The 27,824-nt window shown below is 37.6% G+C and overlaps 1 protein-coding gene and 1 long non-coding RNA gene across 2 annotated transcripts; one reads left to right on the top strand and one right to left on the bottom strand.

The window, feature by feature from the left end:
- Nucleotides 1–10,851: 10,851 nt before the first annotated feature.
- On the bottom strand, nt 10,852–15,221 carry LOC115929579. Its single transcript, XR_004066565.1, has 3 exons — nt 15,112–15,221; nt 14,832–14,992; nt 10,852–12,254 (listed from the first exon to the last, which is right to left on the bottom strand). It is a non-coding gene; the product is annotated as an uncharacterized LOC115929579 (long non-coding RNA).
- A 2,403-nt stretch (nt 15,222–17,624) lies between these two features.
- On the top strand, nt 17,625–27,079 carry LOC577667 (N-alpha-acetyltransferase 40). The gene is made up of 8 exons (XM_011683334.2): nt 17,625–18,076; nt 19,709–19,753; nt 20,192–20,295; nt 20,896–20,991; nt 21,522–21,680; nt 23,327–23,410; nt 23,958–24,035; nt 25,156–27,079. Exons 1-8 carry the CDS (start codon nt 18,071–18,073, stop codon nt 25,310–25,312), a joined length of 729 nt encoding a protein of 242 aa, XP_011681636.2. The 5' UTR covers nt 17,625–18,070; the 3' UTR covers nt 25,313–27,079.
- Nucleotides 27,080–27,824: the final 745 nt, after the last annotated feature.

Genomic DNA, 27,824 nt, shown 5'->3' with positions numbered 1-27,824 from the left:
TATACTAAACTCATTATAATTTGAGAAATAACAGCTTTGCAATGTTCATTCTTTATGGGATGTCGTCTGCTTGGGCAGTATTGATCCATATTGTGACGTCATTAAAACATCGTTATATCGCGAATCTCTCGTATATCCCAGCTGCTAAGGAGGTGGTTGTATTTGTATTTTTATAAATCATCCGATATGTAGTTGACTTAAAACTTGTACGATGGCCATCTGTTAGCTTACTAGTTTCTAGTTATACATTAGTAGACATATTTGTGATTTTCTTTGAATCTCCACTTTAATGCATTCAAAGACCAAGGTAATATCTACTTCACAAGTTTCAAAAAGTCCCTATGAAGTATGAATCATAACTATTCATGCGGCCCCGTCTCAGTTCAATGGTATAACTTTCAAGATGGCTATTTTCAAAATTACAATTATCTCCGTTTCACACGTCTTACAAACCCAAACACCCCTCACGAGCGCATAATGCATACATGTGTGATATGCATATAATTATATATTTATATATAATGTATAATGATTCTTTTTAAACAATTGAAATGAAAATCATTCACTTTTCCACTATATATGACCGGTTTCAATTAAAACTGATTACAGTGAAAAAGTGAACTCTCAAGGAATTTTATTTCAATTGTTTTAATAATTAATTCTATATTACCGTGACGGAGGATTATCAAAATTTGATTACTATATATATATATATATATATATATATACACACACACACGCACACGCACACACACACACACATATATATATATATATATATATATATATATCAAAACAAATAAACAAATCAAATTAAATTAAAATAAAATGAATAATATATATACAAATCTAAAAAAGCTATACATGATTTCTTCTAACAGCAGAAAAAAGGTTAAACATGACTCTGTATTATTTAATAAACTTAAAATCACAGAACAATACCACATCACTCAATTTCAATTAGCCTATACGCTGTCATGGCAACATGACGTAATTATCTAGCAAGGATTTCTGCATCAGGACGGAAATTCCGTCCTATCGCACCAATAAATTAAGTTGTCATAGCAACATATTTGTTATTCTTCCTATTCGGTTGTGGTCTCGTTATTTGACATGATATCATTAAGTACATGCAAGGAAAAAATAGACTCGAAACTTTGGAGTCGTCATTCTGATCTGAGGGAAGGGGCGGGGGGGGGGGTGTGCCCCTATCCCTACCACTGTTCGTAATGTTATTCTATAAATGAGCGTGATGGAAACTATACAGTAAGATGAAAATCAGCTTATAACGAATGCTCAATAACAACGAAAGAGATAACCTCGAAATACAAATACCCAAATACATTTATTATGTATACCTGGTGGTTATGGAATCAAGGGAAACCTATGATAGGCCCTACAAGAGAAGAAAAGAAAAGAAGAAAGAAAATCTACACTTGACTGGGCGTGCCGTTCTCCCACAGTTTAAGGGCCAAGGCCCCGTAGGCTCATCATTCACAGGTCACCATCTCCCAGCCAGGTGATAACCTACACTTAATACTTATACCACCAGATTATATTAATAAATATACACAAAACAACTGCAATCTACGATATCAATATATACAAAAGCCACACAAAAGCAGAAAGCGAAATCAAATATCTTCAAAATGATTCATCTTAAAATACTATCGCGCCTACCACCACCACTACTACTACTACTTCTACTAGGCCTACTTCTAATGTTAAATATAACAATGAAAACAACTTAACGAAATGATACAGAATGCTGTCATTGGTTTGGCAGTACTATCATAAATGCAGTTTAGGCTTCTACCTATTTTAAAAGTATAGTATGCAAGCTTTCATCCACTCCTGTGACTTTCTAAAGCGATGCAAATGATTTTTCACATCGCAAGAAATTATGTGAAGAATCACTTGGCTTGAAAAGTCCAAATGGAAGATATCTTGTCTACTTCTAAATTGTAAGCTTGGTAAAAGCTGAAACTACTTGTAACCAAAATAAATTTTAAAAAATGAAATAAAAGATCGAAGAACACCACATCACACATAATTCCAATAATCCTATACGCTGTTTTGGCAACATGACTTAATCATATAGCAAGGATTTCCGCATCAGGACGGACATTCCGTCTCATCGCATTTATAATTTAAGTTGTCATAGCAACATAATAGTTGTTATATCTATTTGGTTGTGGTCTCGTTATTTGACGTGATATTATTTAGTACACGCAAAGAAAAAATAGACCGGCAATTTTGGAGTCGTCATTCTGTTCAGAGGGAAGGGGGGGGGGTGTGCCCCTATCCCAGCCACTGTTCGTAATGTTATTTTATAAATGAGCGTGATGGAAACTATACAGATGAAAATCAGCTTATAAAAAATGCTCAATAACAACGAAAGAGATAATCTCGAAATACAAATACCCCAAAATAAAAAATATCTTAAAGTTAAAGCTAGGTAAGAATACCCAAATACATTATATAATTATGTATACCTGGTGGTTATGGAATCAAGGGAAACCTATGCTAGGCCCTACAAGAGAAGAAAAGAAAAGAAAGAAAAATCTACACCTGACTGGGCGTGCCGTTCTCCTACAGTTTAAGGACCGAGGCCCCGTAGGCTCATCATTCACAGGTCACCATCTCCCAGCCAGGCGATAACCTACACTTAATACTAATACCACCAGAATGTATAAATTAGTATACACATAACAAATACAATCTATGATAAATATATACTCACACAAAAGCATAAAGCGAATTCAATATATTCAAAATGATTCATCTTAAATGCTATCGCTACTACCACTATTACTACTTTTACTATACTACTACTACTACTACTACTACTACTACTAGGCCTACTACTAATTATAACATTGAAAAAAATGTATTTGAATGCTGTCATTGGTTTGGCAGTATTATCATAAATGTAGTTTAGGCTTCTACCTATTTTAAGAGTTTAGAATGCAAGCTTTCATCCACTCGATGAAAAGGATTTGTCATACCTTAAGGTTAAAGCTAGGTATGAATACCCAAATACATTATATATGTATACCTGGTGGTTATATGCTAGGCCCTACAAGAGAAGAAAACAAAAGAAAAGAAAGAAAAATCTACACCTGACTGGGCGTGCCGTTCTCCTACAGTTTAAGGGCCAAGGCCCCGTAGGCTCATCATTCACAGGTCACCATCTCCCAGCCAGGCGATAACCTACACTTAATACTTATACCACCAGATTATATTAATAAATATACACAAAACTACAATATTAAACTATAAGATATTTGTTAAACTATAATGTACCTCATTAGGTTTAACAGGGCCTCATGGAAGACCACCATTATTGGTGATAATGAGTCACCCTGTCTAAATATCAGAAATAAATAAATAAATTTAATAAATAAATCTACTATAAAAATATACACAAATTCCACACAAAAGTAGAAAGCGAAATCAAATATCTTCAAAATGATTCATCTTAAATATTATCGCTCCTACCACCACTACTTCTACTACTTCTTCTAGGCCTACTACTAATGTTAATTATAACAATGAAAACAACATAACAAAATGATACAGAATGCTGTCATTGGTTTGGCGGTACTACCATAAATGTAGTTTAGGCTTCTACCTATTTTAAAAGTATAGTATGCAAGCTTTCATCCACTCCTGTGACTTTCTCACGGCAAGCGATGCAAATGATTTTTCACATCGCAAGAAATTATGTGAAGGATCACTTGGCTTGAAAAGTCCAAATGGAAGATATCTTGTCTGCTTCTAAATTGTAAGCTTGGTAAAAGCTGAAACTACTTGTAACCAAAATAAATTTTAAAAAATAAAATAAAAGATCGAAGAACACCACATCACACATAATTTCAATAATCCTATACGCTGTTTTGGCAACATGACTTAATCATATAGCAAGGATTTCCGCATCAGGACGGAAATTCTGTCTCATCCGTTAATAATTTAAGTTGTCATAGCAACATAATAGTTGTTATATCTATTTGGTTGTGGTCTCGTTATTTGACGTGATATTATTTAGTACACGCAAAGAAAAAATAGACCGGCAATTTTGGAGTCGTCATTCTGTTCAGAGGGAAGGGGGGGGGGGTGTGCCCCTATCCCAGCCACTGTTCGTAATGTTATTTTATAAATGAGCGTGATGGAAACTATACAGATAAAAAACAGCTTATAAAAAATGTTCAATAACAACGAAAGAGATAATCTCGAAATACAAATACCCCAAAATAAAAAATATCTTAAAGTTAAAGCTAGGTAAGAATACCCAAATACATTATATAATTATGTATACCTGGTGGTTATGGAATCAAGGGAAACCTATGCTAGGCCCTACAAGAGAAGAAAAGAAAAGAAAGAAAAATCTACACCTGACTGGGCGTGCCGTTCTCCCACAGTTTAAGGACCGAGGCCCCGTAGGCTCATCATTCACAGGTCACCATCTCCCAGCCAGGCGATAACCTACACTTAATACTAATACCACCAGAATGTATAAATTAGTATACACATAACAAATACAATCTATGATAAATATATACTCACACAAAAGCATAAAGCGAATTCAATATATTCAAAATGATTCATCTTAAATGCTATCGCTACTACCACTATTACTACTATTACTATACTACTACTACTACTACTACTACTACTACTACTACTACTACTACTACTACTACTACTACTAGGCCTACTACTAATTATAACATTGAAAAAAATGTATTTGAATGCTGTCATTGGTTTGGCAGTATTATCATAAATGTAGTTTAGGCTTCTACCTATTTTAAGAGTTTAGAATGCAAGCTTTCATCCACTCGATGAAAAGGATTTGTCATACCTTAAGGTTAAAGCTAGGTATGAATACCCAAATACATTATATATGTATACCTGGTGGTTATATGCTAGGCCCTACAAGAGAAGAAAACAAAAGAAAAGAAAGAAAAATCTACACCTGACTGGGCGTGCCGTTCTCCCACAGTTTAAGGGCCAAGGCCCCGTAGGCTCATCATTCACAGGTCACCATCTCCCAGCCAGGCGATAACCTACACTTAATACTTATACCACCAGATTATATTAATAAATATACACAAAACTACAATATTAAACTATAAGATATTTGTTAAACTATAATGTACCTCATTAGGTTTAACAGGGCCTCATGGAAGACCACCATTATTGGTGATAATGAGTCACCCTGTCTAAATATCAGAAATAAATAAATAAATTTAATAAATAAATCTACTATAAAAATATACACAAATTCCACACAAAAGTAGAAAGCGAAATCAAATATCTTCAAAATGATTCATCTTAAATATTATCGCTCCTACCACCACTACTTCTACTACTTCTTCTAGGCCTACTACTAATGTTAATTATAACAATGAAAACAACATAACAAAATGATACAGAATGCTGTCATTGGTTTGGCGGTACTACCATAAATGTAGTTTAGGCTTCTACCTATTTTAAAAGTATAGTATGCAAGCTTTCATCCACTCCTGTGACTTTCTCACGGCAAGCGATGCAAATGATTTTTCACATCGCAAGAAATTATGTGAAGAATCACTTGGTTTGAAAAAGTCCAAATGGAAGAAATCTTGTCTACTATGTTGTAATTTTGGTAAAAGCCAAAACTAAATGTATCCAAAATAAAATATAAAAAAATAAAATGAAAGATCGAAGAACACCACATCACACATTATTTCAATAATCCTATACGCTGTTATGGCAACATGACTTAATTATCTAGCAAGGATTTCTGCATCAGGACGGAAATTCCGTCCCATCGCACCAATAAATTAAGTTTTAATAGCAACATAATAGTTTGTATACGTTTTTGGTTGTAGTTTCGTTATTTGACGTGATATTATTTAGTAAACGCAAAGAAAAAATGGACCCGCAATTTTTGAGTCGTCATTCTGTTCATGGGGGGAGGGGGATGTGCCCCTATCCCTATCACTGTTCGTAGTAGTATTACTGTTATTCTATAAAAAGCGTGATGGAAACTATACAGTAAGATGAAAAGCAGCTTATATATAGAATGCTCAATAACAAAGAAACAGATAATCTCGAAATACAAATACCAACAAAAAATATATATATATCTTAAGGTTAAAGCTAGGTATGAGTATCCAAATACATTATATATGTATACCTGGTGGTTATGGAATCAAGGAAAACCTATGCTAGGCCCTACAAGAGAAGAAAAGAAAAGAAGAAAGAAAAGAAGAAAGAAAAATCTACACCTGACTGGGCGTGCCGTTCTCCCACAGTTTAAGGGCCAAGGCCCTGTAGGCTCATCATTCACAGGTCACCATCTCCCAGCCAGGCGATAACCTACACTTAATACAAATACCAACAGAATTTATAAATGAAAATACACATAACAAACACAATCTATGATAAATATATACTCACACAAAAGCCTAAAAAGAATTCAAATTCGCAAGTAATTATGTGAAGAATCACTTGGCTTGAAAAAGTCCACATGGAAGAAATCATGTCAACTATATTGTTAGATTGGTAGAAGCCTAATACACATGTAACCAACAATTTTGAAAACAAAATATGGGAAGGCAGGGACACCCAAGTAGACTGACAGCCAACGAGACCGTCGGCTCACGAGAGTAACAATTATCTACTAGATCGATAATTTCGGTCTCATAGACTGGCAGTCTCGTGAACTGTGAGATAACTGTCAGAACACATTGTCCGTCTCGACGTCTGTGGCTGAAGGTTACAAATGTCCACGCGAAAGACAAAAAAGAAAGAAAGAAATTAGATGGCTATATCACGATTACAAACATTTCCGAAAAACCAACCTTAGACTAATTCAATACCTTCATGCGTCGCCTTTAAAAAAATAATGTACAAACAGTACAATGACAATTTCATAATCCGACGTGATTTTCTTACAATGAAATTGCCCTTAAGAATTGATTTGATTTCTCGAAAGTCCTTGCAATTGTGTTAAAAGGATAGGTCTCGTGAGCTGTCGATCTCGCGGGCCTTCGTGTGTGTGAACTGTCAACAGAAGGCCATCGAAACGATGTAGCATTTTACATTGTAGGTTTCAACGTCCTAAGGATAGAATGCAAGGAGCCTAAATGCAAGGAGCCTCGAGGCAACCTCTGCTCCATGTCATATTATAATTATGTCAAACAAGGTCTTGTAAATAATCTAATGTTTCACAGAAGACCGTCTGCATGCCAGGAACTGAACGCCAAGACCATCAAAAAATGAAAATATCCTCCTAAACATCATAGTATAAAAAAGATACAATGGAAGCAAGTTCAAGTAAAAACGAGTCCCAATACCAAAAATGTCCATCCTATATAACAAAATCATCCTCTGTGTGTGTGAATAACATGTCACATGATAGCAAAAGACTTTCGAAAAATCAACCCAAGGCAATTTCTATACCCTTGTTTATCATGAATATAGGAAAATGACAATTACGTATTGATTAATTCGCATATAGGGGGCATTACAGTATAGGGTATTGAAATTGCACTTGAGTTGATGTCTCGAAAGTCTTTGCGATCATGTTCTGCTAGTATAATATGATGTTCGACGTGAGCACATCCGAATGGACCGACAGCCCCTCAAATCGAAACTTCCAAGAGGTCCATGTGATCGACAGCCTACGACCCCCCCCCCCCCCCAAAAAAAAAAAAAAAAATACACATGGAACGCTAACAAGTTCTATACCCTTGTAACAAGGTATAGGTCTCGTGGGCTATCGGTCTTTGAAACCCTTTGAAATATGGATGTCCCTATCCACAAAAAAATTATCACCATATACGCATAAAATAAATGCTATTTTAAGTCACTCTAACCTGATACATCCATTAGTGACATGAAAAGTGGTAGCAAAAGTTTTTAACATTTTGTGAAGAAAGAGATAATCATTAAGTGCAAAATACAAAATACTAACATGACATACAATAAGTATTTTAGAAATAAATAATGTACACATAAAAAATAGTTGATACACGATATCTCTGGTGGTCATTGAATCAAGGATACCTATGCTAAGCCATACCAGGGAAAAAAAGAAAAGAAAAAGAAGAGGGAGAGATATAGAGAGATGAGAAAAACTACACCTGACTGGGCGTGCCGTTCACCCATAGTTTAAGGCTAATTCACAGGTCACCATTTCCCAGACAGGCACTGTCTAAGCTAAACGTCAAGACCACCAGAAAATAAGAATGAATAAACAATTGACTTAAGATATTAGAAAAAAAACGCATTCACTGAATAAACCCATATTTAGAATTTCTGGGGAAAACTGATGATAAGACATGCAGAGTTCCTTAACCGGTTTGTCCTTGGATCGTTCAAATTGAGATGAAGTTCACTTCTTAACCGATGAATCTGCACACAGTGTGGCCAACAGCTAGGTGTATTGTGATTCATATCGTGCTCATCCAATTAGTTCCTCGCGAGACTCGAGGGGCCACTATCGAATGTTCTTCAATATTTAGCATGTTTAATAGGCGAAGCAGAATACTCTGTTCTATAGTTCAACCCCTAACACCAAAGATGCGCCATACCAGACCATTAAGGATGATACCATAATATAATAGGCTGGATGTATCGGCCCAGTGTAGACAGACACAGACAGTTACCAGATCGCAAAGACTTTCGAATATCAATTAAAGGAAAATTTCATTACAATACAACAACAAAAATCGGGATTACAAAATCCGTCAGGGTCTTGTTCTCACATACCTATCTAAATGTGATTGCCAAGGCTATTGTAATTGCCTTAATAGGTTGATTTTTTGAAAGCCTTTGCGATCGTCTACAGTGTCTTTTCAGCAATACATGAGATAATCTGAGACAGGGCAGTGTTTAAGAGAAGGTTTTACAGCTTGTACCCTGTAGTAATTCAATTGTCCATGAAAAAAGATGATTTGATTTCGTTTCCCGCTAATAATCAATTCCTCTGTTTGACAAGCATTGAATATGACATACTAGTTGTGGGCCAAGCTTCAATTATGTTCAAGGTTATCATAACCATTTGAAGAAATAAATCATAAACACACACACACACACACACACCGACATTGACATGAGGTCTCGACTTGAAAATAATGGATTTAAAAAAAACTTTGCTCATCATACAATAAGTAAATAAAAGACCCGTATTCTGATACCAGCTTTAATTTGTAACCCTCGACTAAAGTTAACCATGGGTTAACAAAGCTACACTTAAACTTCGCTTCGGTCTAAGTGTAGTTTAAGTCACTTTGGTATTCTGTTAAACCCAGGTTTAATCTGGTTTAAAACCTTAAAAATCGGTCAAGGTAAGCCTAGCTACGGACCAAAAACGTTTAAAGTGGAAATTCAGAGAAAATCACAAATATGTCAACTAATGTATCACTAGAAACTGGTAAGCTAACAGATGGCCATCTTCTTCTTCTTTGTTTGGCTTCCTCCAGTTTGGAGAACTGCAGTTAGTGCAGGTGTTGGTAGTACACATATAAAAAGGGAGGTAGGTTTACAGTGGCATCACATACATGTAGTGGAATGTTTAACGTGGAGGTCAAGTATGAAACTGAGAGAAAGAGATTGTGAAAGAGTGAGGGGTTGATCCAGTCAGAAAGAGAGGTGCGAGAGCAGGAGCCAAGTAGCGAGAGCTTTGTGAAGCATTCACCCTTCGTTTTCGTGTTGGAATAATGGCTCTCCCAGCGTCTTGGCCAGTGAGCTATGAAGTTGACTCTGAGAGTAGTGTAGAGAGGGCACTCACCCATCGCGTGGATGATTGTTTCTCCACAGGCGCAGCAGGGGGATTTTTCTGGGTTGATGGTGTGTATACGAGAGTTGGTGAATATACGCCACTCAGTAGCTGCGCCTTGATGGGAACTACCTGTCTCAGTCTAGGTGGATGAATGGTTGATGGAAGAAGTTTATGCGCTTGGTCAAGGTTGTTGGATAGGAGCTGAAGAGAGGACTTTGAGTTTACAGCTTCTTCTGTGAGGTCAGCTCTCACCTCTTCTACGGCATTTCTCATCAGCTTCCAGGTGTGTGGAGGAGGTGGAGAGTTGATAAGCTCTTCAAGAGGAGGGAGTTGGTATTGTGTGAGCTTGTCATCTAAACTCTTGATAGGGCAGGATGGCATCTGGCACAAAGCATTCACAATAAGTCTTCTTTCGAATCTGTCATGAGGCAGCAGCAGGACTTTACCGAGGAGCCGGAGGAAGAGCTTGTCTACCTCGTCTGATACTTGGGGGACATTGGCGAGTAAGGAGACTGCCTCGTTGGCTGTGCTGCGTGGAAGACCAAGAAGAGATTTAAAGAGATGACACTGGATTCTGTCAAGATCAAGAAGCATCTTCTTGGTCAGGTGTAGTATTTCTACTCCATAAAGCATTCTGTGTAAACAGTAGCGCTTCCAGAGTGCACATACCGTGCTTGGAGCAAGCCCACAGCGATGGGCACCAATACTCCTGTAAGGGCAAAGAGGTTTTTCCTTCCTCGTTAGGCCATTGCCGGAGTGGGGTCGTATGGTGAAAAAGTGCGAGTGATGCCTAAGGGGGGGGGGGGGGGTGGGTGTCTACTTGCTGGATGATGTCTGAGCCAAAATGCCATGAGAGTGCAGTACGGGTGCTAGAGATAATGGCGCTCTTCAGGGGGTTGATCGTGTATCTCCACTTCTTAGAGTACCTGTGTGTTATGTTCAGCATGCTTTGCAGTTCCTTGTGATTTGTGCTGACAAGGGCTACATCATCAGCTAGCACTAAGATACCTGTGAATTCCCTGCGCAGGTGGCATCCTGTGCCTGCAGATCTCAAAGCTTTGATGTGACCGTCAATGTATAAGCATGGGGAGAGATTCCCACCTTGTCGTACCCCTTGGGAGACAGGAAAGGGATGGCTGAGACTCCCCTACCATAAGACCATGCTTTCAAGTCCCCTGTACAGATTCCTCAGGATTTTCCACAGGTTTCCTTGGATACCAGCCTTCAGGAGCTTGTGAAAGAGACCATTATGCCAGACGGTGTCGAAAGCCTTGGTTGCATCCAAGAAGGCGATTTGAGTATCAAGCCGCTTTGAAGAGTTAATCTGTATGACAAGGTTGAGGGAAAGCGCTGTCATGATGCAAGAGTTTCTTTCTGAAAGCCAGATTGGGGGTGTCTGGGATACCCTGTTGGAGTAGAGACTGCTCTAGGCCAGGCTTGAGGAGCAACTCGAAGACCTTGCAGAAGACAGAGGTAAGTGTTATTCCCCGGTAGTTTTCTGGATCTGTGAGCGGTTTCCCTTTCCCCTTGTGGATAGGAATAACTATGCCTCCTTTAAAGCTCTGAGGTACATGGGTATGTCTGCAAAAGGTGTTCATGACGGCGCGACCTGATCAAGACCTCCAGCCTTCTTGGATTTGAGGGCTTGTATTGCTGTGTGAAGATCTATGAAATTGAAGGTGATTGGTGGATCCTCATTGTCAGAGTCAGATGCAATATTTACCTCTTTAGCTATGGTTTCCTTCTCATCAGCTATTCGATGTGCTAGCTGTGGTATTCTCCTTTTAGAGTATCTGTTGCGGATCATCAGTTTGAGACGCTTCGATCTCCTCAATCAAGTTATTGTTGTGTATAACAATCCTGCTCCGCCTCATCTTACGTCTAAAGATACGTTTGGCTTCCTTGTAGGACTTCCAAGTGCTGTTGTTACGGTCTTTGGGGCGACCTTTGTCCTTGCAGACTTTCCACATCTGTTTCATTTGCATGTACGCCACGTCTACTTCCTTTGACCACTCCGGTCTTTGAAGCTTGCGAGCTGAGGAGTAGGAGTGTGGGAGGTTGTCTCTGGAGATGGTCAGGATAACGTCTGTGAGGTCTTCGAGAACCTGTTATCCGTGTCTTGCAGTAAGGCAACGTGGGTCAGCAGGTAACTGGTACCATAGATACTTGCAGGCTTCTTCAAGGGGAGTTGTGTACCTGTTATTAATGTCCTCCTTGGAGAGATCCGTCCATTTGACCTTGAATCTTCTTAGTTTAGAACCATACTGCTGCTGGTTCTTGCTCATAGTTGCTTGTTCGGAGGCTGTGCTTGGGAAGATGATCTGATACATTCTTCGGCATTTTTGGTCCAATTTTAAGCTTGATGTAGGGGAAGTCTTCGAGATGTGGTGTGTGACCTCATCTAGAAGAGCGTGATAGAGGTGTCTGGAGTCCGTGGTGTTTCATGTTGGCATGTACACATTCAGTAGGATTATCTCGAAGGCTGGATTGACAAATTTTATGGACACTATGAATATGACTGACAAAGAAAGCGGACAAAATATACAGTTCCTCAGGTAGACAAAGGAACATCCCTTCACTGCCATTATGTACAAATGTTTAGAACAGGTGTCACATGCATATTCACTTTTTTACATAATAGCAGTGAAGGGATGTTCCTTTGTCTACCTGAGGAACTGTATATTTTGTCCGCTTTCTTTGTCAGTCATATTCATAGTGGGAGACTCCAATATTCTGTCAGATTCTGTGGAGATCTGTTTGATGTAAGGTTCTAAGTCCTTGTGGCAGAAGATGGCTACACCACCAGAGACTCTTCGTGATGTTAATTCGCTATGAACATTTTCATTACATTTACTGTAGACTATATGGGTATCACACAAATTTTCTCATTTACATACATTGCTATCATTAAGTGTTCCTGTACTGCAACAATGTCATTCTGGACCAACAAATCACATAAAGTTTTAGGTCAACTACATATCGGGTGATTTATAAAAATACAAATACAACCACCTCCATAGCATCTAGGATATACGAGAGATTCGCCAGAAAAATAACGATGTTTTAATGACGTCACATAATGGACCAATACTGTCCAAGCAGACGACATCCCATAAAGAATGAACATAATTGCAAAGCTATTATTTCTCAAATTATAATGAGTTTAGTGTATATAAATGTGATGGCATGTCAAACCATTCAAAAGGGGATATGAAACCGATTCTGATAACTAAAATATTTTGTTTGTAAATACACAGGATAGGGGTTAATTAGCAATCAAAGAATCCAGACTTTGAAATTGAAAAACCCCCGGAATGATATTAAGGATGGCATTTTTACGTCTTGAAACGCCGAACATACCGCGGTGTGTGCAGCTGAATATACAATGGCGTCTTATTTTGTTTACAAGCGACAGATTCCTTTATTTGTGTATCGCTGCATTTGTCATAAGAATGAAAAAATGTGCGGGGTTTAGAGTGAGGCAATAGATTATACATTTAGCCTTACGGTAGTGAAGTAAGAGAAAGAACTCGAAAAAACAGGCACTGAAAATATGTGAGATGTCATGGGACATCTTCTGCTTGTGCAAATCATGTCCATCCTGTGATCTCACACATCTCAGCAGCGTTCGGAGAGCTCTTCAGGTGCCATGCCGGGGCTGTATTTAAGCGTTTTGTAATTTATGATAATCGTTACTTCTAATGTTTCCAAGCATTAAATTTTGATAACCTTGTCGAATCAAAGTTTCAATTTTGCAATAATGAAAATAAAGTTAGATTTTAATATCAATGAATATCTACTTTAAACTCTTTTACTATTTCCCTCGTGATTTTGACATTTATAACGAGTTTATGAATTACAAACACTAAATAATTTTGTTGCTTTGTCACCTATAGTTACACCATTGATCTAAAATGAGAGCCATAATATGGAAATCTAAAACGTCTAGCACAGGCAATATGACACAATATTGGTAGTATCGGTATGAGAAAGGTTATACTTAGGATATCACCGATGCAATTGAGCACATGGCTACATCAAAAGGTTGAGACAATTTATTTGTTTGGGTTTTTAAAGTCTATAACACTAAACTGAAAATAATGGGAGAGGACTTAAAACTGGTGTTTTGTTGATTGGGGCCTACTATTTTGGGAAGAGTGTCCATTTATTGAGAAATCTATTGAATTAGCAATGCCAATGTTGGATGAAAAGGACAAACCACATAGACGGAGCTCATCTCTTTTCAGGGCTTTTATTCCTTTCGTTAGAATGTTCTAACATTGACAACTTTACCTAAACAGCCTTTTAACTTCGATTTAAACTCGGCAAAATGATGGTCACAGAGAGAGGAGGGTTGCCCTAATCAGAGAATAGCAATCAAGAGAAACTGGAGCATAATACAAAATTAATATACAAATATATTTGTCGAGCTTTAAACTACATACCTTTTTAGCTAAGAGAAAGAGTATTCTGGTCAGTCTACCCAAAGTACACACAGAAAAAGTTGGAGTCTTGATCATTTAGCAAAACAAAAAGTAAACTTTTTGGAGTACAACGTTATTTTGTGATTCGAAAATGAATGTTTTCAAACCTTGACGACAGAAACTAAAATAAAATAACTATTTTCAAGAATATTATTTATTTATACAATATTGTGCGATTTTACCAATTCATAATTCAAGACCAAATTAGAAAGTTGATATCTTAAATGTTTCATCTAGATTACATAGTGCAGTATGTGTATTCGTGGCGCATTTGCATGATTTAGCTGTCAATATTTGAACCAATATTAGGTTAAGGGTATCCATAAAAGTCAGACTTATAAGCATCACATTAAAGTTATAAATTTGAGAATAACGCCCAAATACGTAATAGTGTAACATTTCATGACTTTATCATACCTTGAGCATTATGTAGTATCAACCAGCTGATTTTAATTTGAGCACATGAGCAGACTTTCATTTTCATCAATACCTTATGAAGTTTTGAACAGTTTCACCAATTCAAACTAATGTATAAACATACAGAGAATATATTTTTTAAAAGATGTCAACATTACCGTCAAGTTTTTGATCCAGTTAACGCAGGTACATGTATAACCTCTCGGGACGCATCGATCCTTCTCCCAGTACAGGGCCAATATGGCGCCTCCTTTTGAACGCCATTTATGATGGTTGCCACTTCTGTCCGTTCGGTCTATTCTCGAATATACGCTGCTCTCTGGAAAGTAACGAGAAAACAACTTAATTTAGAAATCAGTTTATTACAAATTTATACATTCTGAAGGCGCTCAGTCACAAATTTGGCATCAAAATACAGCAAAAACTCTCACAATTTACCTTTCTCAACACAACTTGTACAGCGGCTTGGGCTTTCTCCCGTCCGGCTTTAACGTACGCGCGGCGGCGCCACGATCAGTGTGTAGCCGTATTGGAATGCTATTCATATTGGCCGAACACAGATTGCTCTTCACATCAAAATGTATTGTGTTGCTGAAAGGGGTAAAGAATGGGAAACTCGTCTAAGACGACACTTTTTTTTTTTTTGGTCTCGAAATTTGAAAATTTGACATTTGGCTCCGTTGGGGGGGGGGGGGGTTAGGTCATCTTTTTTTAGGTCAGCCATGGGAATAACTTTTTTTTTTTTTTTTTTAATTAATTTTTTTTTTTTTAAACCGAAGGGGGGTTATGGGGGGGGGGGGGTAAACACATAAAAATACCAAAGAGAGGGGGTTTAACCCCCCGAACCCCCCCCCCCCTGTGTACGCGTCTGAGCACATGTATGATTTTTTGCTATGTTGGAAAAGCTTTTGAAATGCTTTACAATCGTTTTGAGTAATTATTGTTGTAGTGAAAAATGCATTAAGTTTAGTTACGTTTGCATAGATCCCCCCCCCCCCCCCACTCAGTGTTATTTAGGGTAGGCATATGCGTGTTCCCAGCATCCCCCTCCTTTTCCAGCCTAAGTCCGGTGTGTAACGCCAATACGGGCTTGTAGTGGCAACGACTGAAGCCATTATTGTTATGCAAATATAGTTATGCTACAGAGAATACAGAGTTAACAAAAATTAAAGAAAACAATTGACAGATCATATATAGAAAATAAATTACGCTATTAACCAAAATAAATTTCGTATTCAAATTATTCAAAATCCGTGATGGTTGACATTAATTAACAACTAGATCGTCTACTTGTTTGTTGCTAAAATACTTTTTTGGGTACTCCGTCAGGGGGGGGGGGGGCAAGCAACCGAAACTAAAACAAAAAGGCGCTGCTAATTTTCACTTCTGGCGAGCGAGCGTTTGGTATATAAACTGGTATTGTTGCAAGTCGGGGGTGGGCATCAGGCGCGTACGCATTTAAAATTTGAAAATCACGTCGAAACTTTCGCAACGACTCAGCAAGCCGCTGAATAAGCGGGAAGGGGGGAGGGGGAAGGGGGGAGGGAAGGGGGGAGGGGGAAGGGGGGAGGGGGGGGGGGTAAGACAATTTTGCAACGACTCAGCCAGCCGCCGAATAAGCGTGGGGGGGTGGAGGGATGGGGTAGAGCATATTTTTTGTGTGTCCCCAAAATTGAAAATTTGGCCGATCGATATTTCATTTCGTGGGGGGGGGGGGGGGGCGTAAGGTCAGCTTTTTGGGGTCACCCATTACCACAATTTTTTTTAATTGAGGAGGGGGGGGGGGTTTCTTCAAAACACACACTTAAAAAAGTTTGAGGGGGGTTCAACCCCCAAACCCCCCCCCCCCTCCCCTGCGTAAGGATGGGCACAACTGTTTTCAAAGAAAATGTCTATTCCATATTCGCGAGCGAGTGTAGCGAGCGAGAAAAAATGAATAAGTCTCTTTTAGTAACATTTGGTACATAAATTAGGTGTTATTGTTGCCATGGTTGCAGGTCGGGGCCCGTCGGATCAGGCACAATTGTATTTTAGGAAATGCTAATCCTTTTCTTTTTTCAGGGGGACGAGCAAGTGAAAACAGATACAAAATAGGCTAGCAAGCAGCTCGCGCCAGCGAAGAGTTGCGAATTTGTTATATCACTTATATTTTCCTATTTTCATTTGTCTTTTTCAGGGCCGTATGCGGAATTTTTTTCTGATGGGGGAGGGGGAAAGATGCGTAAAAAGTTTTCGAAGAAACTCAAAAGCGAAAGGAGTGAAGGGAGTTTGAGCGAGGGTACTTTTGCATGAAGGATTTGGTATAATAAAGCCTACACTACTTGTGAGCTTTGTTAAACATTTTCAGGAAAAAAAAACTATAAGTTTTCAAAATATCTGGGGTCAACTGCTCCCCCCCCCCCTGTCTTTTTTTTTTAATTTCTCCATTTTTTTATTCCTTCCTTTTCTTTTCTCTTTTTCTTCCTGTTCTCTTCTTCTTCATTTTTTCTTTCCTTTTCCTTTTTTTTCTTCTCTTTCTTTCCTTTATTTTTTCCCCCCCTTTTTTTCCTTTCCCCCTTTTTCCCCGGCCTTTCCCCCCTTTGTCTTTTTTCGATTCCCTGGGTGCCGTCAGGGGGGGGGGGGGCACTCTCGGGGCACCCCTCCTCAGGTACCTTAGTGGACTCGACCATAATGTACAAGATTATATAAATCATTGTTACACCGTGAGAGTTCGCTCTCAAATTTCAAAAATATCTGTGAAGTCATACAGGCCTACTGAGACTATACCATAGAGATATATAACTACTAACACAAGTATATATCTCTATGGACTATACCGATCTACCAAATTAGCGCCAATTTATCTTGGTGCTTCTGAAAATACATCAGAACGGTCGACATCTTCAGGCCATAATAATTATGCTTAATGATTGTTTGCCGCCCTCTTGCTCTGCAAGCTTTATAATTATTTCGCGCCACATTGAAAGAGTTGCGGGAAACCGGAATTGAACGGAAAGACATTAACCAAAAACAGCTGTAGAATCCTACACCAATTTACATTGCGACCTTTTCAATGATTTTACTCACAGACTACAGACTGCAGTAGATTACATGGAGAGTGGAATTTCTATGATTTATACTTGTCTTTAACAGTGAGAAGTTATTCAGAATAAATCAGAGATTTTTGTACTCAAACGTCAAGTCAGTCAGATTGCACAATTTGTTCATCGCATCGCGTCGCCTCGTTACATAGACCCCTACAAAGAAAGAGGAAGCAGAAAGTTTGATATCCAATTCCATTTCAAGCTTCAACTTCTTGCCTTGGTCAGCTCAGAGCTGGGAGACCTGTGTTTTCGTCACATCTCGCTGGAAGATTTGAAAGCAAAATAGGCCTAGAGTCTACATCACAACATACATAATGGGGGTGAGTCAGAAAAAAAGACGATCGCATTCACAATAAGGTCTAACAAGTTAGATCTATGTCACTCAACTCTCTCATTCTCACTCCTCAGCTCAGTCTCGTGTCTCACTCTCAGTCTAGATCTAGACTATAACCTAGCTCTAACTTGTAAGACAAAGCTAAGTAAGACTAGATCTAGACCTACAGTGAGAGAAAGTTTGTGTTTGCTTGTTCTACTCTTTATGCATTCAACAATGGATGAGAAATTATCGAAAGGGACATCGAACGAGCTCTTATAGTGAGAGCCCAATTACTCACATCCACTTACTTGACACAATGCCGTCTTTTCACGCTTAAGAAATTGCCTATCTCTACATGCCCCCTTTGTAAAACCAACGATGAGACAGTGGAGCACTTTGTTGGAGTCTGCTCATACCTGGCTCATCTCCGTCAGGATTTCATCAGCAAAGTCAAGGAATGCCTCGTGGATTATCCTATCTGTTTAAACCTATATGATGATGATGACCCACAGCAATTTACTCCTGCTACTCTGTTACCCCTGCATCCATGCCTGCCTTCCGAAATTCATAATAACCTACTTCTACTATCGCTCTTTTTCCTACACAAAATTGATGCTTCTCGTTCTAAGTCTCTCCAAAGCTCCTAACCGGTCGGATTATAAACATTTACTTTATTTGGACTCCAGGAATCTCCAAAACAGTGGAGGGATAAACTAAGAAGAGAAGAAGAGAAGAGATGATTATTACCATTTTCAAATGTAGGAATTCTAAATCCTGAAATTCATCTGCTTTTTTATCTCACCACCTGGTCAACAGTTGCAATTAGCGCATAACTTTTTGGTGGCTAACATGGGGTCAAAGGAGAGCGGCTTGATTCCAGTCGTTCTCTATCACGTCCCTGATGTTGTGAGTCTTGTGAGACATGCACATGTGCATGTGAGATGATGGAGAAGAAAGAAAGAATCAAAATTTAGAAACCGTTGTGCCTGTAGAATATATGTCGTTACGTGTTTATTTACTTTTTAAAGGATGCCTTGACTGAGTCTTTACTATAAAATAAAAAATAAAAAAAATGCTGGGTATAATTCTGCAGATTCTGGCCAGATTAGTAAAAACTTTTAGAACATTCTAAATAGTCATAAGCCTAAAAAGGATACCAAAAAATGATTAAAAATACCTTCTTGATATACAATTACAATGGTAAGGTGCTATAGTCTACTATAAATAAAATCTGGCCTGAATCTGTAGAATTACCAAATGCTGATCTATTAGTATTAGTATTACTGTTACTGATACTGGAACAGTGACCGGATGCAGAGGGGACAAAACAGTCACATGACAACAGTCTCTGACAGTAGATCTCCAGATCTAGCTGTAACGTTACTCGTTAGATCTAGATCTACATGTAGTCTTCTGTTTACATGACCTGGCAATGATGCCTTGGAACTTGGAAGCTTCAGTCAATGCATCATACTCATCTAGATCTTGTCAGTTCTGCAGATCGGATTTAAATATCTAACATTACTTGTTAGATCTACATGTAGATAAAGACTATTCATCATAATTGCTCAGTATTAGAATGGAGAATTTCAGATTTGCATACTTATGTCTATTTTTATTTCTTATTTTCCAACAGCGTAAGAGTACAAAAGGAAAGGAAAAGAAGATGAAAAGGAAAGAGGTAAGTGGAATGTAAGACTCCAAGATCGAGTCATTAAGGAGTTTATCTTACCTGTTGACTTCTAAATTATCTTATTCCCATGGCTTAGCTTTACATACCGTATTAGTCATCATTCTGTTCCTTGAAATATTACGTTAAACAACAATGAAAAGGTATTTTTGGTATGTACATGTACAGTAGTAATGAGCACAGCATTTTACTTGTGAAATCACTGATTGTTTTCTATAGATCTACAAATTATATGCATAGGATTTTTTTTCTTCTTCCAGTTGATACATCAATTTGAATAATCTACCACATGAATATTATTTAGTACTTGTGCATTTAATATGCAAGCTACTTTCCATTAGAGTTTCTTTCTTTTTTCAACAGCTTTCAGTCATTTCCATTTTTTCTGGATAAATGTATCTTCATGATTTATTATAATTTTCAATTCAGGAACAAGCCAAAATAGCAGCTGCCAAGATCATAGTAGATGCAGCGAACAAAATTGATGATCCGATGCAGAACTTGACAGCCTTCAAGAAATTTGAAAGAAATGAGTAAGTTATTATTACGAAATACATGTATCGTCATACTTTTAGGCAAACTTGATAAATTTCTTTACTGTTTTGTTGTTTACAAACAGGGCGCTAGCACAAAGTAGCTTTCCTTTTATATTATTGGACTAGTTTGTCACAGTAATACTGTAATACGGTTTCACGTTACTCACAAACATTAATATTTCCTGGACAGCTACCACACCCCACCCAGAACAATTGTTCTCAGGACTATCCTCCTCTTGGCAAGTTGGCAGTGATTATTATAAAATGCACAAAGAGGGACTTCTCCATGTGGACATTACCTGGTATCTGTGAATATCCAGAATCATTTGAACCATGAGCTAATTACAAACTGGTCTATTATCTATGGGGAAGTCGTTGATTACATTTCATATGAAACAAGTATTGTAGTTAAAGCTGCGGTCACAAAGGTTTGTACGAACAATAATTTGGTACAAATCTCCCTGTTTTTCCATTGTCTGGAAATCGTTTGTACGCCGCTCGTAGCAGTTCGTAATGGCATTTGTGACCTAGGCTTAAGCATGCTGATCTGTAATTGTTATGGCAATGTTATGGTGTCATTGTTTTATTTTCTTCTAGTCTCTCCCTCACCGTTGAATGCAAGAAGGTGACTGAGCTGGAGAAGGATGTCACCGACTGGATCTTTAACCTCGTCAAGACCAACATGCAGTCATTGTGAGTATGAGATACCATGCTGAAAGTTCATCTAATCTATTGTGTTCTCTTTGAAATCACCATTTCCCTTTGCAGTCTGTGAGTTCTTCTCTCTCTCTCTCTCTCTCTCTCTCTCCCCTCCCTCCCTCTCTCCCTCCCTCTCCCTCTCCCTCCCTCCTCCTCTCCTCTTCTCCTCTTTTTGTTCTTCTCTTTCTTATCCTGCTCCTATACTCCTTCTCTCTGTACAGTACTTGGTAGCAGTAACCTTAAAACTGTAACACCGACCCCATGACAAGGGCCAGGGGCAACACTTTAACCATTATTCAAAATATGGATGTATGGTATTAAAGTATATATACATATATATATATATATATATTTTTTTTTTTTAATCTTTGAAATAATCCCCGCAAAATGTGATATCCTTGGACCAGAAGCCAGATACATGATGATACGTTTTATACATATGTTTCATTAAATCTTTATTTTCCACCATTTGTGCCGTACAACTGTTTACAAAAACTGTAATTACTTATTGTTTTTTTTATCAGATATGAATCCAGTGACTGGGGATGGAAGGGACGAGAGAAGAAAGAAGAGTTGATGCATGAACAAGCCTGTTTTGTGATCGCTAGGACTGCAGATGGTCAGCTGGTTGGATTCTGTCATTTTAGATTTGATGTAGACTTTGGTGATGCAGTCATCTACTGGTAAGTTAAATTATCAATTGATATTGTATGCCTTTTCTTTTGTTTTCAAGGCTTTCTCAAAGTCTTGTGTGTTATTCCTACACTCCACATCCACATTTGCCTAGTTTTAAAGAAATATTTATGTCTCTAATGATTTTAATTATTTAATACAGGTTAATATTTTACTACTGGGGCTTGTCTTTGTAGTTGCAAATGATTTCAAGCAAACTGAGTTCCTTCAGTTCAGTTTACTTTAATATTTAACACTAGAGTCAGGAACATGCATAAGAATGATACTTGGGAAATTTGCATGCCTCTACCTCTGAAGATGGTGCCGGAGTCTTTATGTTTTGGTGTTGTCCGTTTGGACATACATGTAACTCAAGAACCATTGAGCAGATTCTAACCAACCTTAGATCCAAGTATGTATAAGCATGATGAAATGATGAACTGATTGTATTTTGGGTGGAAAGGCCACTCTAACCAAAACGGACTAAAAACCGAAAAAAAGACATGTAGAATAATTTTTGACGGAGATTCCTAACATGACAATTTATTTTTCTTAGAAATCATCCATAATTCTGGAATCTAGCTTTAAAAATGACTACTCAGAACGCTCAGAAAGAAGCCCAGTTTCGGAGTTGTATTGCGCAACTGTTTATGACGTCACTGCAGGCGCCTCTCCAGTGAAAAGGAGGGTGATTTAGGCATTAAAATGTCTTTAAAAAAAGGCAAACTATGATATTAGTTGGGGGAAAAAGAGGTTTATCCGAAAAATGCATCTGATAATACCAGTACGTTTCTGGCAATTCTGTCATTCCTAATGTAAGATCCTTAGTTGTGGATCAAATCGGACATGCCCGCAATGAAGTAAAATGCGTCATCAAGGCCACGTGACCGTAATACCTTTTTTCGAGGGGGGGGGGGTAGCCCAGCAAGCATGAGAACTGTGAAAAATGTATGGTTATTATCATTTTTTGGTTAATTTAGAGATTTTTTTGAAAACTCAGAGACTGGAATATTAATAAGTAGAGGTGTATTCATGTTTTGAAAAGCTATGCTAGTTGGGTTAGAGTGGCCCTTTAAACATACCAGAAAATATTTTGACTAGCTTATTGCTGTGATAACTTGCATTCAAGTAATGAAGCAAATCAAACATTGGACGGTTTGTGTATGAGCGTACAAGGATGACCTGAATAGATTTTGGGTGTACCGTACATGTACGAGGTCAAAGGTGAAAGATCACAGGGTAAAAAAAGTGTTGAAAGTCCCAGAAAATATCCTTTTACTTTCATAACTTCACAAATTTGAACTAGTGTTGGCTCAAGTATGTACATGTATAAGCATAAAACAGAAGAATTTGGATTTGTGAGGTTAGATGCTAAAGGTTATTAGTTCATTGATTAATGAACATACGTATTAGAGATGCAGTCTCATTCATCTTATTCATTTAATACTGACATGGTAATTCATTTTTAGCTCATTTATCATATTGTTTAGCATTATCTCTTTGTTTTTAACCTAACCTAGGATCCTTTTCAAAAAGATGATTGAGCCCTGTCTATGCTTTGTTTTATAGTTTTTAATCACTTTTATAAATACAATACAAGTATTATCTTCTCTTGATTAATGATTCATCTTTACTTGACTATGATTTTGCCATACAGCTATGAGATTCAGCTCACACCTGACGTGAGGAGAAAGGGCCTTGGAAAATTTCTCATGCAGATTCTAGAGCTCCTAGCTTTCAGGTAACCTTTAAAAACTGTGCTTTTATAGAGTTATTTTCTTTTATAAGAATATACTGTAGGCCTTGCAATTCTTGCATTTTGTACTTTTGAGAAATGTAGATACTGTGATGGCTCGGTGGTAGAGCAGTGGTCTCGTAACCCTCCAGGTTCAAAACCTTCAATAATCTTTATTACCAAGTCCCTTGGAGGGGACTTAAAGCCATCGGTCTTCTGGTCGCTTACTATCAAGCATACACATGCTTTCTTAGCGGTGAGGTAAAACAAACAAACCAATAAAAACCAACAAATATTGAAATATGTCTGAAGTGCCCATTTTTAATGTATAATACCTATCTCTGCCAGTTTTTCACACTGGAAATGTATTATCCAAATTCAGATAACTCATATAATGATTAATATTTGATTCTACCAGAATTCTTTTCTTCATGCGCATAATCTTTCAATGAGAGACTGATAATGTGTAACTTCACTTTGTTCATGTTTTCTCCCCCCCCCCCCTTTTCTTTCCCTCTCTCTCTCTCTCTCTCTCTCTCTCTCTCTCTCTCAGGACTGAGATGAAAAAGGTGATGGTTACAGTTTTCAAGAACAATCTGGTTGCTACAAATTTCTTCACGAAAGTCCTAAAGTAAGTCGTTAGTTTATGATAAATTGACTTTTAAAACAAGTCAACATGAGCTTTATTCTTAACCACTTGACTGCTATTGGCTTAATACGCGTTCATACCCCTGTGCTACTGTGCTACTCGCACCAACATCTATTGGGACTACAACATCACTTTCATCCCCAGATCTTTCAGTTTCATCATCAAAATCACTCCCTAGATCCTTAAAGTCTTTCTGAAATATTTGAACAATCACTGAAATCACTTTTACTTTTGTCATCAAATGTATCATCCATTATGTTAGAACTTCAAAGTGAACGGCCGCCATTTTGAAAGTTTTTTTTGCTCAGTACACAAATACAGCTTACATAACTGTACACATAGTCTTAAAAAAGGCCGGATTTTTTTTTGAAAGAGCGCCAGCTACTGTTCAAGACCTGTATAACCTGTATAAGTGATTGCAGTGCTAATTACACAGTAGGGCTAGGCATTATGCAGTGCTACAGTCTTGAAAGTGCAATGCCCTAAGCATGTACATGTACGTGGTACGCACAGGCATGCAAGAGCGAGAGCACGTACATGAAAGTGGTATGCAGACAAGTGGTTAATAGAATACCATATAATTTGAAGGGTGAAGATTCTGATAGGGAACATGCATATTTGACATACGGTTGTGTTGTGTATTTTAATGATTAGATTGTACTTCTACAATTTTTGTTTCACATGTTATAGTAATGTATGCATTTTCATTAAATTTGACACAAATGTCTGCCTCTAAATTCCTAGTTTTCATGTCACTTCTACATTTTTATAACAAAATATGATTCATGTTTACACAATATAGAAATACAATACCCATTATGCAACAAAAAGTTTGCCCAATGGAAAGAGATTTTTCAACCCTACATGTTTCCCAGTATAAGATTTTGAAGGCTATCTTCATTTAAGATTTGCTCATTTGCAAGCCCGTTGTGCTCTGCAAACCACTTTTTCACATATTTTGTGTATTTTAGAGCACTCTAGAACAAAAGATAATATAGAAATGATACCATAAAGTAAAATAATACATTGATTATAATACTGATACTGATTTTAAATGATAATTATGAACTCACTATCATCTTCTCTCCCGTTACATTACTAGATACGAGATAGATGAGACATCTCCTAGCATGTATGACCCGATGAATGACGAGGATTACTGCTATGAGATCATGAGTAAAGATATCAAGACTAAGAAAACGGCCCCAGCAGCCAACTCTGAAGGTCGACTAGCCAGTGGACAGGAGATCTTAATGTAATGAAAATTGTGTGTAAATAAGTGTGAAGTCATGGCCTACACTCATTGTTTGTCATACAAATGGAAATATGAGAGGAAGAAGGGCCCAACTCCATCCAAAGCATTTACAAAATGTCAATTTTAAGATCAGTTAAGAGCAGAAAGATTTTGTCTTCATGCTTTGAAAAATGCATGTTCATGTATTAAACTTCCCTGCCACTGAAAACATATCTCTTAAACTTTCTCTGAATCTTTGGTGTTAATAACACAAATCCTGTTTTCATGGATTTAGGCTCTTCTTTGTTTATACTGGGTCCTTTCTGGCTTTCAGTCTGTAGATTCTCAGATCACGCTGGTAAGGAAAGGTGAACAGGCATGTTTCCAGACGTGAGGCTGACAGGCAACATTGCTTGTAAGTTCTGAAGATAGTAATACTGTTAACACAATGTGATATAGAATATCTCTACAAAAATTAAAGGTGCTGGGTTAATACATGAATTATTTGACTCGGACAGGGAAAATAAAACTCGATACAAATCAGATGAGCAAAAAATGATTGGTAGATCTTCCAATTTTTTTTATTTCTACAGACATCCATATATCCAGCAAAATGCCATGTCAAAAATATTTTGCAATTTAGGCAAACATTGGATTTCAATGTTCAGATAAAATGTAATCGAAACAATTTACTCAAGACTCTTGAGAGTGAACTTTGTGCCTTTGAAATTATATCTTCAGCCTTCTCGTGAAATAAGCCTCTGGTCATCACGTGTGTACACATAGCCATTAAACGCAATGAAGCGCTACGTACAAACTACAAAGCAGGGATAGTGTTATTTGATATGTCTCTGCACAAAGTGAATGAGCAGTGGCTTATTCTACGAGAATGCCAAATTTTCTTTTCCTGCTGGTCAGGAGTATAAAAAAAGCTCCAGTTTTGCAAGCCATGTGATGGGTGTACCTATATAGTTGGATTACTTACAAAACCAAATTTATTGGTGCAGTAGACCTTCATTTTCGTTGTCATTTGGTCTTCTGGGCTGTGCAAAATTTGATTTTTACTCCCTGAGTGTACAATGTCTTTTAGATCAAAATTGATTTTGTATTGCAGAAATTCTAGTTGATTAAATCGTTGGGGTACATTCTGGTACCGGTATGCTCTTTGCTGGTTAAATAAAACAGCATAACTGCATTGCTTAAGGCTATAGAGGTACATGTACATCTGCAACAAATTGATAATTTAGATACACAACTTGTATTCTTATGAATTTTTTGCACCTAGTTTGATGCCCATACAAGAAGGGTATTAGTCAAGCAGCAATTTATCAATTTTTTGCGAGAAAATCATTCAAATGCTCGATGTAAATGTTTAACTGGGCCCTATCCTTTAAAGAGCAGTGATTGATCGAAATGTATCACAAGTCCTTCCATCAATTGTAAAAATTAATTTGTCTAACTCGTATCTATAAGTACAGAGTTGCGATGTACTCGGATCGATCATCACTCTCCGTAAGACAGGCCCAGGTTTGTTTTATTTCATGGTGTAGGAACTGATCATGTTTTTTTCCTGAACTTTACAATTTATCAATTTTCAGAATATTTAAATTTCTGCTAATATTAGTTTATTGAATTGTGGCATTAATGACCATTTCCAGTTTTTCCACTATGCTTTAAGCATAACAAATTTTCATTTGTATGTCAGATACATGTATCATGTCTAGCAGGATAACACATGGGTGTATGACCATTGTAAATATGTAATTTTGTATTAAAGTCATTGTTTACATCATGTTAATGTGACTGTGTCTTAATGTGTCTTAGGGATCAGGCATAGTCTCTTCTCTTCAAAAATTTCCTTCTGTTGAAAAATAGAAAACTAATGCCTAGAAGATAGAAACATGCGATTGTGTGGTATTAATGTAAATGAATCTTTCTCTCACTTTTTGTCCCTCTCTCGTTCTCATCTGCTCTTGTCCCCATCCATCTTTCATTCTCCTGTCTTTTGATTAATCTCTTACAATATACAACTTTTCTGATCAATGATTAATGAACACATGATTGATGACCAAAGAGAGATACATGTGAGATTGATAGAGGAAGCAGACTTCCACTGAGAGATAATTGGAGTTTAAGGATACATGTATATTAATTTCAGACATATTTTGATTTATTTTAAGACACATTGATTGTTATTGTGTACATGGAGAAAGGGGGATCTAAATTGAAAGTATAGAATAAAACATAATGTCTGAGAGAGAGAGAGGGGTGAAGATGGAGAGATGAATATATCTTGGGAGAAAGCTGGGTGTAGAGAGGTGAGAAAAATCGGTTAGAGGAAGATGGGTGGAGATAAATTGAGAGGGTTCTAAGACAATAGCCCCCAAAGACAATTAACCCCAGAAAATTACCCCCTAGGACAAATTACGACCCCCCCAAAAATTGCTTTTATTAAAACCAACTTATTATCATGGTGGAATTCCCCTTTAATGAACGGGGGGGGGGGGGGGGGTAATGGTCCATGTAGGGTAATTTTC

Source organism: Strongylocentrotus purpuratus, unplaced genomic scaffold (assembly GCF_000002235.5).
Source record: "Strongylocentrotus purpuratus isolate Spur 01 unplaced genomic scaffold, Spur_5.0 spur5_scaffold_5, whole genome shotgun sequence".
NCBI lineage: Eukaryota > Metazoa > Echinodermata > Echinoidea > Camarodonta > Strongylocentrotidae > Strongylocentrotus > Strongylocentrotus purpuratus.
This window is presented reverse-complemented; position numbering and strand designations above follow the sequence as displayed.

What these genes read in the sequence shown, in the direction of transcription:
- LOC577667 (XM_011683334.2), top strand. An exon ending in AAGAAATTTGAAAGAAATGA is followed by an intron (nt 20,296 to 20,895) that starts GTAAGTTATTAT and finishes ATTTTCTTCTAG; the next exon opens with TCTCTCCCTCACCGTTGAAT. An exon ending in CTAGAGCTCCTAGCTTTCAG is followed by an intron (nt 23,411 to 23,957) that starts GTAACCTTTAAA and finishes TCTCTCTCTCAG; the next exon opens with GACTGAGATGAAAAAGGTGA.